Source organism: Brienomyrus brachyistius, chromosome 2, assembly GCF_023856365.1.
Source record: "Brienomyrus brachyistius isolate T26 chromosome 2, BBRACH_0.4, whole genome shotgun sequence".
Taxonomy (NCBI): Eukaryota; Metazoa; Chordata; class Actinopteri; order Osteoglossiformes; family Mormyridae; genus Brienomyrus; species Brienomyrus brachyistius.
Genome location: NC_064534.1, coordinates 30,989,031 through 31,003,272, shown reverse-complemented (window position 1 = coordinate 31,003,272; position 14,242 = coordinate 30,989,031). Strand labels below are relative to the sequence as shown.

At 45.3% G+C, this 14,242-nt stretch overlaps 1 protein-coding gene across 4 annotated transcripts in view; it reads left to right on the top strand.

The window, feature by feature from the left end:
- The first annotated feature begins 8,685 nt into the window (after positions 1 to 8,685).
- Positions 8,686 to 14,242, top strand: part of srrm4 (serine/arginine repetitive matrix 4) — a 50,651-nt gene continuing 45,094 nt past the window's right edge. For all 4 annotated transcript variants that reach the window (XR_007385442.1, XR_007385440.1, XR_007385439.1 and 1 more), the window contains exon 1: positions 8,686 to 9,251. Coding sequence is in view for 1 of the 4 variants with exons in the window: in XM_048995803.1 (XP_048851760.1) it covers positions 9,118 to 9,251 (134 nt within the window). In the remaining 3 variants the exon portion in view is untranslated. The remainder of the gene's footprint in view (positions 9,252 to 14,242) is intronic.

Sequence of the window (14,242 nt, the reverse complement as noted above, 5' to 3'; positions counted from 1 at the left end):
GAAACCATGCTGTTTGCAGTGGAATAAGCCATAAATATGTAACTCTGTGTCTTTAAACTTAAAGAAATATGTAATTCATTCCACCTAAAGCACCAAGCACATTTGAATATATAAATTACAACGGAGGTGCATTGTTGGTATATTTGCGCTGCTGATACCACAGGTTGTTGTGAGGCAGGTGAACAGTGGCCTCACCTCAGATATTGTGTTTGGTATGTGATCTATGTTCACTGGTGCATTTTTATACCAATTCTGGAGCTCTTTACAAGTTTGTTATCTGTCCTCTTTTTGTCCTATTTCAGATTGCAGTTGGTAACCAGGCAACAGGAGATAAGCAAAAACCTTATCTGGCTACGAAGGGGGAAAATATCATTTGTACCTAAGACTTAAATGCAGGATACCATCTGAAATAAGAAATTAATTTTCTCCTCAATTTTTACTTGAGTCTAGCTAATTGATTTACTTATGGAAGCCAACCAAGGTTTTGAGTTAATTCATTTTTGTAAAATGCTTCCCAGCAATTCTAGAACAGTGACCCAGTGAAATAAAATATCACAATTTAAAATCTCTGATAATTGGTTTGTATAATGAGTCAATAATGTATTCCAATTAGTAAAGTACTGTTGTTGGATGTATCTATAGTAGGGAATTCTGGGAAATCCAGAATACTATCTTTTCTTATTTCTACTGATTTAAGCCATTTCCTCAGCTGCAGGTCAGTGGTGATTTGTTCTATGTTGTACTTTATGACAGCCAGTTAGAGACAGATTAACAGTAACCGACATAACGGAAGTGGTTTGGTCTGTGTAAGACTTGTTGCCGTGGCGCAGGGTAGGGGGAGGGGTGCATGCAGATGGGAGGAGGAGGGGTTATACTTAGGGACAGGAGTGCAGGGGGTGTGAAAGGAGCCACTGGGAAATGAAAGAATGAAAAACGCCGATGTCTTAGTCAGCACACTGGAGAATAAACAATACAGACCTACACTGTCCTGGTGTTATTCACCAACATGACTAATCTCACTCTTCTTTCCATTTTTTAAATCCTAATAAATGCATTGAAGTCTATACAAGTGTTCAGCCGTTTACTGAAAATAGAGGGTTATGTTGAACATCTCAGTACGCAGTAAACACAGACAAAGGCCACACAGAGTCAGACTTCATTTTGTGCTCGGGGATCAAATCCGAGTAAAACCCACAGGGCTGAAAAGAAGACAAACAGCACTGTGCTTATTCTCCAATTTTAAATGAAGAAAATGGTGGCGTTATTCTGCCTTTTATATCTCCTGTAATTTTCTATATGGTGTTTTTAAGTAATTGTGTTGAGACTGATGGAGTCTGGTATGAATCCCTGTGTTTTTATCACACTACTGTAAAGTTTCAGTACACAGAACAGAAAATTGTAAGTTCAAAATCATTCCCTTCGACATTTTAACAATATATGAAATCCATCAGGGTCTAACTGTCCTGCTTTCTATACGTTATTTCTGTCAGTTCGGATGAGTCAGTGTTCCATTTAGTATTCAAAGGTACAACAGCACAAGTCATTTATGGCTTTTTCTTAACTGCCTGGCCAGTATGATTGAATATCCCGCATTACGTAGCAAGTCAGCACAGTGGCTAAGGGTAATTTCTCGAAGACATAGCGCATTTTAATGCGATGCATGTGTTTCAGACTCTTTGGGGAAAGATAACCTTCTGCTGCTATTGTTGGTGTCACAAAAAATGAGCAAATAACACCTTAGCACTCAAAAATTGAAAAATCATGAGACGTAATTTTTGACATTTCACAGCCAGATTTTCAGTTGCTCAAAAAACGCGAATGCAAAATGTCACAACTGATTGCCAGTTGGGAGCAAAAATAAATTGCATATCCAAAGAATACATCAAATCTGAATAAATCAAAGCTGATGAATAAATAAAATAATGCAACAATTATTTGAATTAATGATTATAGTCAGGTGCACTCATCTCCATTAGCCAAAGCATCTATTTTCCATAACTTCTTTATCCGGTACAGGGCTGATGTAAGTCTGGCACCTACCTACAGAAGCAGAGTATACAGGACAGGGGACAACCAGTGTGGAAGGCCAGTGTGTTATCTCCTCTGATTATCCCTGATTGGTTATAATATTTTCATTTTATTTACTAGCCTCACTACTATTATATATTTAATTTTATATATATGGACTATCAACCACTGAGGCCAATCTGGAAGTCAAAGCAAAGCTATTTAGGAACAAATAATGAATTGTGCAGTGACTAGGAAATCAATTCAACCATTGAAAGTAAACAGTAATGAATATTATCGACAAATACAGCAAATTATGCACAAGGCTTTGATAATCCTGGTGTCAACTCGAAGAAGAAGAGGGTCTGTTAGTCTAAGGTGGAGACGTCCGACCCAGTCAGGGACACAAACCAGCGATGGAGGTGGATGGGAGAGAGAGGGTCAGAACTTCAACAGCAGGAGAAGTGTGGATGTTCAGGAATAAGCCTGGTGGGATTTTCCATCAATGAATAAAAACCTAAATAAGTTTTTTCAGCTGTCAGTGTTGGAAGACATATTTGACCATTTTTCTTAGCTAAATGTCCCCAGTTTTGTCAAGCTGGGCAGAGATCATTGGTGGATCTTGCCATGCAAAATTTCTCTAGATGAGTCCAGATTCTTCAAAATCCCTTTTCTCCTTTTTGGACAAGGATTTTTATGTTCACCTGCTGGATATGGGTTCCATGTTGCTGCTAGAGGCCAGATTTGTGCAGTATATTAACGCAAGAGGCAATTTTTTCCAGTCACTGAACGCAGTGGGTCTTTCAGGTTTGCCGTTGGCTGCTCAGTGGTTTCTCTGACTAATGAGGCCACAGAGGTCTCCCCTTTGTTTTGGAGAAAGACCTGCCCTAAGCAGATTACAGGTGGTACCATCCACTTCCTCATTAACTTCACTATGCTCTATTGGGCCCTTGGTCTCTTTGAAACCTTTTTGTACAGCATGTGGTATGTGGTCTCCTGTAATGTGATGTTTTCAGAGCATTCTCCAGCCCTCTGTTGTGGTTCTCTCTGCTTTGAATCCAGCAGGCAGCTGTGACACCTTTTAGGGACAGAGGCAATAGAAGCTGAGCCCAGGTGATTCGTCCCCATTCAGCATCCTGTCTGATATCTGCAGGCAGCTAGTTGCACCTTAACCTTACTAGAGTTTTCAGGGCGAAGGGAGGTAAATATGTTCACAACTATGTCTGTGCAGATGCTTGTTTGTCGAGTAATTCTTGCCTGACGATGAGAACCTGTCTTCTGGAAAGTTATTACCAGTTTTTAGAGAAAATGTGACGTATTAATAAATCAAACTTTTCGACAAAACACAAGTACAGAGGGACGGACATTTCCAAGAGCTTCAGTTTTTAGGGAGAGGCAGTGTGTCCATTAGAGGTTCATCCCGTGTTAAATATTTGCTTTGAGGAGTTGCCTTTGTTCCTTGGTCCCCATTCACGTATCCCAGTCCAACATAAGCGGCCTGCCACAAAGCACAAAGAAATCGGCAGGTGCCATGACAGACAGAGTCAATTTAGCCTAAATAAATAGAGTGTCCAGGGTCAATTATTCCTCTTCCCTCTGTCCTCCCGGGAGAAACTCTCGTGTCTCTCATGTTCAATAAAGCAATTTGTACAGAGACGGAAGTTTACAAATGAACTATCATGCAGGTGCTCGTCTTTCACCATTTTCTTAATTGCCAACTGTATTTATGAATGCGAAGGAGAGCATAATTGCAGACGCAGGTGACGTGGGGGGGTTGTAGCCGTCAGTTGTGTGATCTGAGTAAACAGGTCCATCACTAGATTGCAATAAACGGTACTCTGCAATGTTATGAAACTATATGTGGCCATTACAGGGGAAAGTGAAAATCAAGAACAATCCCACATATGGGTGGATTTTAAATTATATTTCTCCTTGAGGGAAACTGTTTCATTCTGTCTTGTTTTGGGGGAAGGATGACAGCTACCCGCCTTTAAAGCTGGAGTTCCTGCCTTCTAGGTAACGTAGATCAGCAGTGCTCAGGTTCGTAATTCACCCAGCATCTCCCAAGTGCTGCACCTGCACTGATCCAGAATCCGAACAATACTCCTGTCTCCCGTGCCCAGGAATCCCATAAGCTGCACAGCTGACACGATGAGCAGGTTGGGGGGGGGGGGTTGGGGGGTATTGCAAAATCAACTCACTACGAATCCCAGCTCAAGGTCAGGTAGAGACATGATCAATTTAATATTCCTGTGATGGTTTTTGCTTAATAAGCTTTGGCCCCTGCTTAATTGGATCACGTTGGCAATAATCATTATTTGTCGGGAGGGGATAAGGCGCATTGATTTCAGATACTGTCCCAAAATGCCTGGGATGCTGGCAGAATGTTGTAGTGCATGCGCGATTCCCTGCAGCTGCAGGAAGCCACACACATACTGATGATGTCACAGCAGATTTATGGTCATGTGACTAGTGAGCTGTCGCCTGTTTTAAGAAAAACAGCTGGTCTTTACCTGCTGCATAATATTAAATGATACTTGCCTTTCACAGTCTGGTGGTTCTGTCTGGATTGTCGTGGAGATGAGCTGTGAAATTTTATCCTCTGATGCCAGCAGGAGACAAATCTGTGGTAATTTCTGTTGGAAGAGTTATGCCCTCTGAAATGCAATATTAGCCCTACCCGCTCCTAGCCCGTAAGTGCCCTGAAAAGGAAAATCCCATCCCAGGAAAAATCCCACATCCTTATATAACACAGATGTATTTGACATCTGCGCTAGAGCAAGTCTTACAAACCCAATTTCCCATGAATCCATGGGACTCTGAAAACTGCTGAGGTGACTTTGAGGGATAGTGTGAGATTACCTACATACCTGCAGTGATTCAGAAACAGGGAGATTAAACATGAGAAAGCCCATCTTTCAGTCAGAATGTTACTGCACATTGAATCCATCTGTTATTCCCTTGACAATTACTGATTATCCAATTAGGATCACACGGCTACCGAAGTCCATCCCAGAAGCAGGATTGACTACATCCTGGACATGAAGCTGGTCACGATCACATAAGTCACCCAGAATTGCTGTCGACTGAGCTGAGTGTTAGGTGTCTTCCCAGCTGCGAGCACAGAATGCCTCCGTTGACAGTGCGAGAGCCTATTCTAAGGGGAGGCATCTTTCCCATATTTCAGCACATGCGGATTGCGGGGCTCTACAGCCTGAGCCGTAATTAGGCTTCTCCACATCCGCTCAGCAGTGTTCCCTCTGAGACACCCCCATGTGTCTTTGAAGGCCATCTTTCCTCTCTGAGTTCCTGTCATGGCCCCAGAGCTCACCTGTACTCACCTACTCAGATGCAGTTTAACTGACGTGGAAAGATGAAGATTTTGAACCAAAAATCTACTGGATAATGTACATTGTTCATTCCCCAGACTGTTAGATAATGCAGAAAGACTCACATTCTCGTATTATCTCTGAGCTCCCAAAGCACAGATGACTCAGCACATCTGTTTGGTTTTGTAGTTTGAAAGTCTTGTGAATTTTCGCTTTATCTTGATTAACTGACTAATTAAGCAAAGTGTAGAATCCGCCCTTCTTTTTCGCAATCTGGCTTTTGATATTAGTTGACTTCACAGCTTGTCACTCATGGGTACGGAATTTTTTTTAGCTATTGATGTGCTATTATGGAACTGATATCTTTTCCTTTATTTTGGGACGAGAAAGGAGGCTTATCGCTATCCCATCCAGTTACTCAACAACCCTTCCGTAGTAGGATGCTTCCCGCTTTTGCCCACGGAGCAGCTGATTGGATCCCATAACACCATTTCTACAGATTGAATTGTGGCACTGGGATGCAATTCCGAAACTGCAAATGGGAACAGAACATTTTATCAGCGTAGCACAGAGTCACTGTCCGCTACAAGCTGGCATCCCAGTGAAAGGGTCACAGTGAAACACTCAAGCCGCTTGCAAGTCAAAGCCTTTACTCTGGATCGCGGCCTCTTGATTGATTGAGAACGCAAGTCGGAGACGGAGATAATTCAGATTACGAAGTCGCTGTAAATTCACTGATGGCGAACCCCCTGCCTGCCTGCCTGACACACTCCACGCACGCATCCATCAAAATATGCAAATGTTTCAGAAGGTCAGGGGTGCCTGTGGGATTGCTGAGGCCGGTCTGGATGCGTAGCATCTGTTAAGACAAGAGAAACTGGGATTTCGTACCATCAGCAAGACTCTCAGTGATGAAGAACAGCGACCCACTGTCAGATGTCCTTTAATCTTCAAACTCACTAAACTCATAAAAAGACAGTATTACCATTTTACTTTCTTAATCTCATAGAGGTCGCTCCCTACATAGGCTTCCCATGTTAGATTTAAATGCCCCAATTCTGCAAATTCACAGCTATCCCTCTGGGTAGCAACGCTGCATTGGGACCGAACAGCCCCCCCCCCCCCCCGTCCTCCACCTTCCACTCATCCCTGGCTACTCTGTGATGCAATGAGCTCCCAGTCACAGCGAATTCCTTTCCCATCCCGGGACTCAAATTGAAGACGCATCTCTTCAGAAACGCTCAAGGTCTTCCTGAACCCAAACCTGTCCTTCAGCTTCCGCAGGCGCCTCGCAGCACAGGAGTCACTGCTGCTTATCCTGAATTATCCCAAATCACGCCTCTCTAGTCTGAAATGTCACCAACTTGGAAAAGCCCTCAGTACTCTTGTACATCTGTAAAGGCATTCCACGCGATTCTATTTCTGTTCTCTATTCTCTGTACTGTCCATACTTATTGTTCATATCCATTAGCTTCCACAGCTTACTTTAAGGAAACAAATTCTGTTAATTTATATTACAGTCCTTTGTAGGACATGTTTAGTTGAATCACTGCATTTTTTTTCGACACTGATTAAAAATAAACACGTGGAAAATTCTAGTTTTAGATGTTAGTGGCTTTTTTGTAATTATGTCTAGTTCTTAAACCGTTTTAGACAAAGCCATTGTTAAGATCTCGTTTCATTTTAATTATCTCCAAATTCTCATATTGAGTGATAATGTTTGCTCAGATAATTATCTAATTGTATTCAGACATGAAAAGGAAGGTAATCCTTCTTGGATTCCGAATAGATCTTTTGCTTAATTTGACATAATGGGCCATCTCCGTATAAAACGCTGGAGAAGGTTCACATACCCAGATTTGCAGGTAAAAAGACTTGTTGCCACCAATAAGCCCCTAGTTTCCTGTCTAGTTTCCCCACCGGTGTGGTGAGCTCACTGCTAAGAGATTTTCTCTCTGCATGCAGCCCTGATGGTACATCAATGCTTAAATAAATACATTTAACCTGTACTGATGTGGAGTTCTGACGTATTGTTACATCTCCGTTGCATCATTACCTAATCCATTAAACCCGGCCATTATCATTTGTAATTAATGCCGCTCGTATTGTGAGGAACAGCAGAGTGCTGAGCTACTTTCCAAGCTAGCCCAGTGTGCTTAGTCCTTGTACAGAAACAGCAGGCGGTCAGTCATGAGGCTTTGAATGGACTGTACTCCGGGCTGAGTGTCATGGAGGTTAAGGAGGGTTACGAGTGATGGAGAGGGAGGAGGAACTAATTTAGCTGGAAAAGAGACAGAGATATGGAGCTGAAACCTGTATGGATGCATTCGAATCTACAGGCAATCCGGTCGATATGGGTGTTATCAAGGGAACAAATCCTGTGAGTGAGGACCGGTTCTGTTTCAGGGATGAAATATGTGCCTCTTAATGACAATAAAACAGGGGTCCGTGTGATCAGCAGAACCACAGCTGTGCGCCTGTGTACTTCCGCAGGGGCGATACGACGTTCCAGCCGTTCTGTGCGTCTCACACGTATCTCGCCACCTTCTGGCCAAGCCCTTGCACTCCGCCTGCCTGCCTGCCAAACTCGTGATGCCTCCGCCGCAGCTCCTAGCCGGTAAAATACTCACAGCTAATCAGGGAGACTGGAGTCGTCTCTCTTCGCCCGTAGGACCATTAGCCCCCTGGAAGAGAGTGGGATTAAAAAAATCACTGAACTCGATTTTAAAGTGCTTTTCACGTTTAGCTTGTGGTGGCAACAGCATCCATGGAAAATTCATGAAAACATTTCCAGTATTCATGATCAGTTATTAAAAATTGCCGAAATTATTCATCAGTGCATATTAAAACTGATTCATGGGCATATATAAATGCATAATTTTGAGCGTGTATACATATAATGGCAAGATCTTACTGAGATATGTAATTTAAACCAGCCCTCATTAAACCTAGCCTGATTTTAAGATAAGACCATAGCTCATAACCTCCTGTTCATGTCGGATAAGAAAAGCTCATATTATCAGTGTTTGAGGTTGATGGAAAGTGACCGGCGGTTTGACAGGAATCCTGACGCACTGGACTGATCTGGTGCTCTGAGATCGATTCGGGTTTGGGAGCCGTGGGCAGGTTGGTGCAGAGACAGGACAGGAAGCAGAGCTTACTTAGTGGGGGGGGGGGGGGGGGGGGGGCATTGTGTCCCACTCACACTCTGGCCACACCTCACAATCAGGACACTCCACCTCCTCCTTTTATTATGCTGATATTGCTAGCAGGGTGTGCCTTTGTGACACGAGTGGGGGAGCATGACAGCGAGAGAGAGAGAGAGAGAGAAAGAGAGAGAGATGGGAGGGGTGACTCCTTAGAGCCAGCCCGGCTTCCGACGTCACTGCCTGAAAGAGACAAAACAAGCTGTCTCCAGCCGGCCTCCCACTCGCGCACGCCTGCACCTGCCAGCGTGTAGGACACGCCAGCCAAGAGCCTCACACACACACCGCTCACATTACCCCCGGAACCAGCAGCGTCCCCCTCTCTGCGCTCACCTGGCCAGCAGGAGGAGGGTGGAGGAGGAAGGGGAGGACGGCGGCGAATCGCACGGGAGGAGCGCAAACGGCGGCTGACGATACGGAAAGAGCGGAAAAGCCGCACCTGTCCGTGTCGAAGAGCTTTTCAGGACCCGGACAGCTCCCTGGCACGAGAGTGCGCGTGCGTGTGTGTGTGTGTGTGCGGCAGCAGTTTGAGGAAGAAAGGACAAGCCGTGGGGGAGCCGAGCCAAGCCCCCGCCATGGCCGGCGTGCAGCAGGGTGAGAAGCTGCTCTTTGAAAAGTTCTGGAGAGGGACCTTCAAAGCTGTGGCCAGCCCGAGACCAGAGAGCATCATCGTCACCAGCATCACGGCATGCCGGAGGCCAGTGACACAGTGAGTTTGTCTCGCATGCAGCCCCCGCTCCGCGCCTCTCGCCACCGTGTCCCACCACGGTCCCACTGCCTTGACGCCCCATCTCCACAGACGGGCCAAACGTGAGCAAGAGCTGGACCACACATAGGTTCCTCCGGTTCCCACTCAGCTGTTGTTTAGTTTGCTTTCTCTCTTCATGACTGACAAACATCATGTAGATTGGAACCCAGCGCCCTGTAAGAATGCATAAGTGATCATGCTCTGCCTCTTTCCTACAATTTGTATCTTTTCCTTTAGTTTTCAAACAGATGCTTCTTAATGAGATACTTTTCACTTGTGATACTTTTGCACTTTCATATACACATATTTTCCGGATGCATCTCTGCTTAACCACTCTGCGTAAAAACGGATGTCGCCTCGATTGCGAGCAGATTAGATGAATGAAGGAAAAGACTGCAGGTGAGAGATTGGCTACGAGGCAGCCGGGCGAAGCACTGGGGGAGTCAGGGCTTCCCGATTCACCCCTGCAGCTCACCGGCCCGTGCCGATGATTGCTTAGAGACAAAGTCGCCTTATGCCTGTTGCTGTTAGCGTGCTAGCGCTATCACCTGTCTGTCTCGGCTCCCTTTCTGTTTCCCAGCTGCTCAATGCTCACTTCTGTGCTTTATCGGGGCTCTTACTGCATTTGCGATGGATGGCGATTCCCTACTTAATCTTCCTGCGTGCGGGCCTCCTGCAGGTGGTTTTACAGGTATCGGTAACTGGCTACAAACTAAATACGGCTTAAACTCGCACAGCGGAAAGCACTCAAACCGTAGCACGCTCCTTTTTGATAAGGGAATCAGAATCGGACCCACTACGCATCGTCCAAGCAGACACTGTATCTGAAAGACGCTGCCGTCAGCCGTGTAATTCTGATAATCGTCATAAAAATTAGCAAATCGATTTAAAAAGTACATCAAATGAAACATTTCACTTCAGCAGGACCGTAGTGGGCTTAAGGTTAAAAAACGACGTCAAGCTAATTTCAGTGCCTGAGAAATGGTCTAATTTTGGAAGGGGCTTTTGCGCATAGAAACCTGTATCAGTAAATAAGTAAACAGAACGACAGAAGAAACCCACTATTTTCATAGTGCAGTGAATTAGCAGCTCTGCCTGTTAGGATTTTTTAAATTGACTTGTTTTTAAAATGTCCCAGAGAAATATTTCTTCACAGAATTCAGCTTATTTCATTCGTTGTTCCGCCTCGAGGGACAGGATGACATTGACGGCGGCACGAAGTGCATGGGTGCGACTGTGCCATTTACTTAGCACCCGCGAAATCCACTACGCATCTGCCGGCAACCGGGCGGGGAAGGGGACAGGCTGCCCCCCCCCGTGGACGTGATAGGCAGCGGCAGACAAAACAGGGACAAAGAGCCCCCTCCGCTGCCTGTCCCCGGGTCTGTGTGCAGTGTCACTGCTCAACCAATAACTCCACCACAGTGACGTTAAATCCGCTGGGAGATGGCAGTCTTGGACTGGAAGGAGCAGCTCTGCGGGGCTGTGCCATAGTCTTTATTGTCGCCCCCCTGCCTTCGTAGGAGCCTTCTGCCCACAGCAGGGTAATTAGAGACACCCCCCTCCCCACCCCTACATCCCCCTGTCCGTGAGTAAAGAGAATAAGGGCGAGTCCTGCTGCTGGAGGGCCTCAATGCAGACTATTATATACCCTGCAAGCTGTTCCCTTCCACAGCGTGCCTCATTAAAAATGCTGCCGGTTTTCAAGGGGGGGGGGGGGGGGTGTAGTGGGGGGTGGGGGATTTGACCAGAAATGGAGCAGATGGTAAGCAGAGAAGTGCGGTCTGGAGGGGGGGTGGGTGGGGGGATGGGGGGGGGGGTGTATGTGTGGAAAGGGGCATGGTAAAGGATGTATGGGGGGGGGGGGGGCTCCTGAACATGGCCGTAGCCCAGCAGATGCTGCCTAACAAGGAGGAGAGTAAAAGGATTAGGGCCATAGCATCAAAGGCAGCCCAGATTATACACTCACGGAGATGGATACCGTGCATGGAAGTAGGTCACCCGTGTCTGCCTGTCGTAGAAGAGGAGAAGCTTGCTGGCAGCCTCAGAACCGATAAGAGGCCGGCAGCCTCGGGACCGATCAGAGGCCGGCGGACTGGGACCGATCAGAGGCCGGCGGACTGGGATCGATCAGAGGCCGGTGGCCTCAGGACTGATAAGAGGACTGATCAGAGGTCGGCAGCCTCGGGAATGTGTTGATTGAGTCGATTTTCACACACAGTGACCTGGATCAGTCCCATCAGTCCCTAGATCTAGGCGTGCCCTTTGGTTTATTTCTTCCCCAACACACCCTGGATCAGTCCTAGTTTGTTTCTGTGTTTTCTTAAACCAAAATGCCTCTTTATTTTCTCCGTTTGGGTTACTCCGTTACCAGACTCCGTTATGAGCTTCTCACAATCCTGACGCCTTCTGATGTGTATTCGGGAGGTATGTCATTCCACATAACACTTATACGGTTTTGCTGCGAATTTCCGATGAGCACCTGACCTCTGGCCTGGAGTATCAATGGCCGCAGAGGACATAAAACCCCAACCCATTTTCTAATCAATCGTTGCCGCTGTGTTGTTGACAATCACAACTGATTGCTTACTTTCAGAATGTTTTTTTACCCGGATCACAAAGACAATCCACCTGTCCTCACATTGCATGCTGTCTGGTAACACAGCTGTTTAAATAGAAGCGATAAGATGAGCGTCCTTCATTCCTAATTTATTTGCTCCGTGTGATTTTGGTCCACCCACCACGCTCTTATAAAGCTGCAATATGAAAGCTGACACATGTTCGTTACATAAAGTATGAAAATATGTATTGGAGGAAAACAACATTTAGCCTTTTATCCTACACCCCGGCACTGTAATTATCTTTTCATCACCGAAATCAAGCAGGAACGCGTAATTTTACTTTGTATCTTTGTGAAAGCTCTGAATTCATGTTTGTGAACATTAAGGACATCCTTTGGCTGGTTCGACACCCTAACTGCGAACGCAAATTGAACTTTGCTGCAGGAGGCTGGCCACGGCAAGCCAGTGTGCTGAATGAGTGCTCCCGAGAGCCGAGAGTTCTCCTGTAATGCTGGAGGGGGGGCTGTTTGCGGCCGGGGTGTGCTCTGCTCTGCCCTTTAAAAACCTCTTTCTTCTCATGATGCTTCAACAGAGTGTCTGCCAGAGTGCCGTGAGGCTGATCTCATCCTCGGCCTGGGAGAGGGGGGTGGGGGATGCCACAGAGTGGCCCCGCATGCACTCCCTGGTGTTCTCGCTTGACAGGAAATCCTCAGTCCTCCTGGACCGCGGTCCAGACGATACTGTGTACTGCTTCCAAAAAATCATCTTCTCTTAATTAGAGGCAAAAGCAGTTTTAGGTGTAACCACAGATGTTAGTTATGAATATTATCAAATATATAATGCGTCCAGGACTTAATGATCTATGTGGAATGTGGGCTCATGCAATCAGAGAATTATTAATTTAGTCAATCGATAAAGCCTTGTTGTTTTGAAGATGTAGTTTTCAGCAGAATTATTTTTACGAAGTTAATTTTGAAATGAAGAGTCTTATCCAGAAAGAGCCGTTGTGTATGCGGGTTTTTGTAGCAACTCCAAAATTACGTAAGTTACTAATTAGAGGACTGATTGGCTGATTAGCTTTCTTACTTTCATTTATTCGTCCTCTTCTTTTCTGCTTTTTGTACTATTCTGTTTTAATGATGCTGTGATGTATCACAACACACCCATGTAAAATGCCTTGGGGTGACTATCTTGTGAAAGGCGTTGTGTAAAAATAACTTGAACTGAATAGTTTTCACATCTGGGTTTGAACAGCTGCCCTAAAGGTTACCCCAAAAACCTGCACACACACCAGTCCTTTGCAAATAAGATTGGCCACCCCTGCCTTACTGTTTTAGGCACCATCCCTGTGACTCGGGGTGTGGTGGTGAGTGAGAGCTGCTCGGAGGAGAGTCATGTTGACGGTTGAGTGGGTTGCTTGGCATCTAGCTGACAGCACGGTCATTGGTCACATTGGTCATTCTCAGCAGTGTGTACAAATCATATGTGCTGGCAGTTAAACAGTCCTTTGCCATTTTAGGCCGGGTGCATAAACAAAATAGATTAATTTCTGGTAGCTGAATTAGTGCATAATTTAGTGTATAGTGTGTTAAAATTAAGAAGGAACCCACCCATTCTCTAACCGCTCGCTCCTGCACAGTGTGACCTGGAGGCTATTGCAGATAAGCCCTGAATGGATTGTCAGTCCATCATAGAGAATGTACGCACTCATAATCAACCTCCATGCAAACGCCTGGCACACAGATGGGAAAGCATGAAAAACCCAGTTGTGTAGGTGTGATGTCTCTCTTCAGAAAGCCCCGTGTCTTTTTGATAAACTTATGTAGTGTAAAATATGTTGTGTTTGCCTATGTATGCATGTCTTGCTGAGAATTATAGAGTAATAAAGTAATTATTTATTTATCATCGTTATGACACGGTTACGAATACGAATGTAGGCTTTTTTGATCACCAGGCTTTTACAGAAGAGACAGACACTGAGAGTCCATGTGCTGATTCTTTTTCCTGAAATGTGACCGGTCACCACGAAATGAGTCTTATGGGTGCAGTTGTACCAGTGCGACTTAAGACTCATTTCGTGGTGATGAGTCACAAATAAAGCAGACTGTGGCATTAGTTAATACACAGTAACAAAATGAGGTTTTTTTTTTCAAATGTCACCGTCAAGGCCATGTCATTTTTACCGAGGGCTGAGGTCCCTTAAAAGCCTCGGAGCTTTCACAGTATATCCTTAGCAGAGCAGCATGAAAGCCCTTATTAGTACTGCCATTTGTTTTTTTCTTCTTTTGCTTTCCACCCCTAGTGTTGATTGCTAATTAAGATCTTATCTGTGGGTTTGTTTCCGGTCCTTGATGTGAGATTGTTTCCTCACTGATGCAAGTCTTTCTTCTG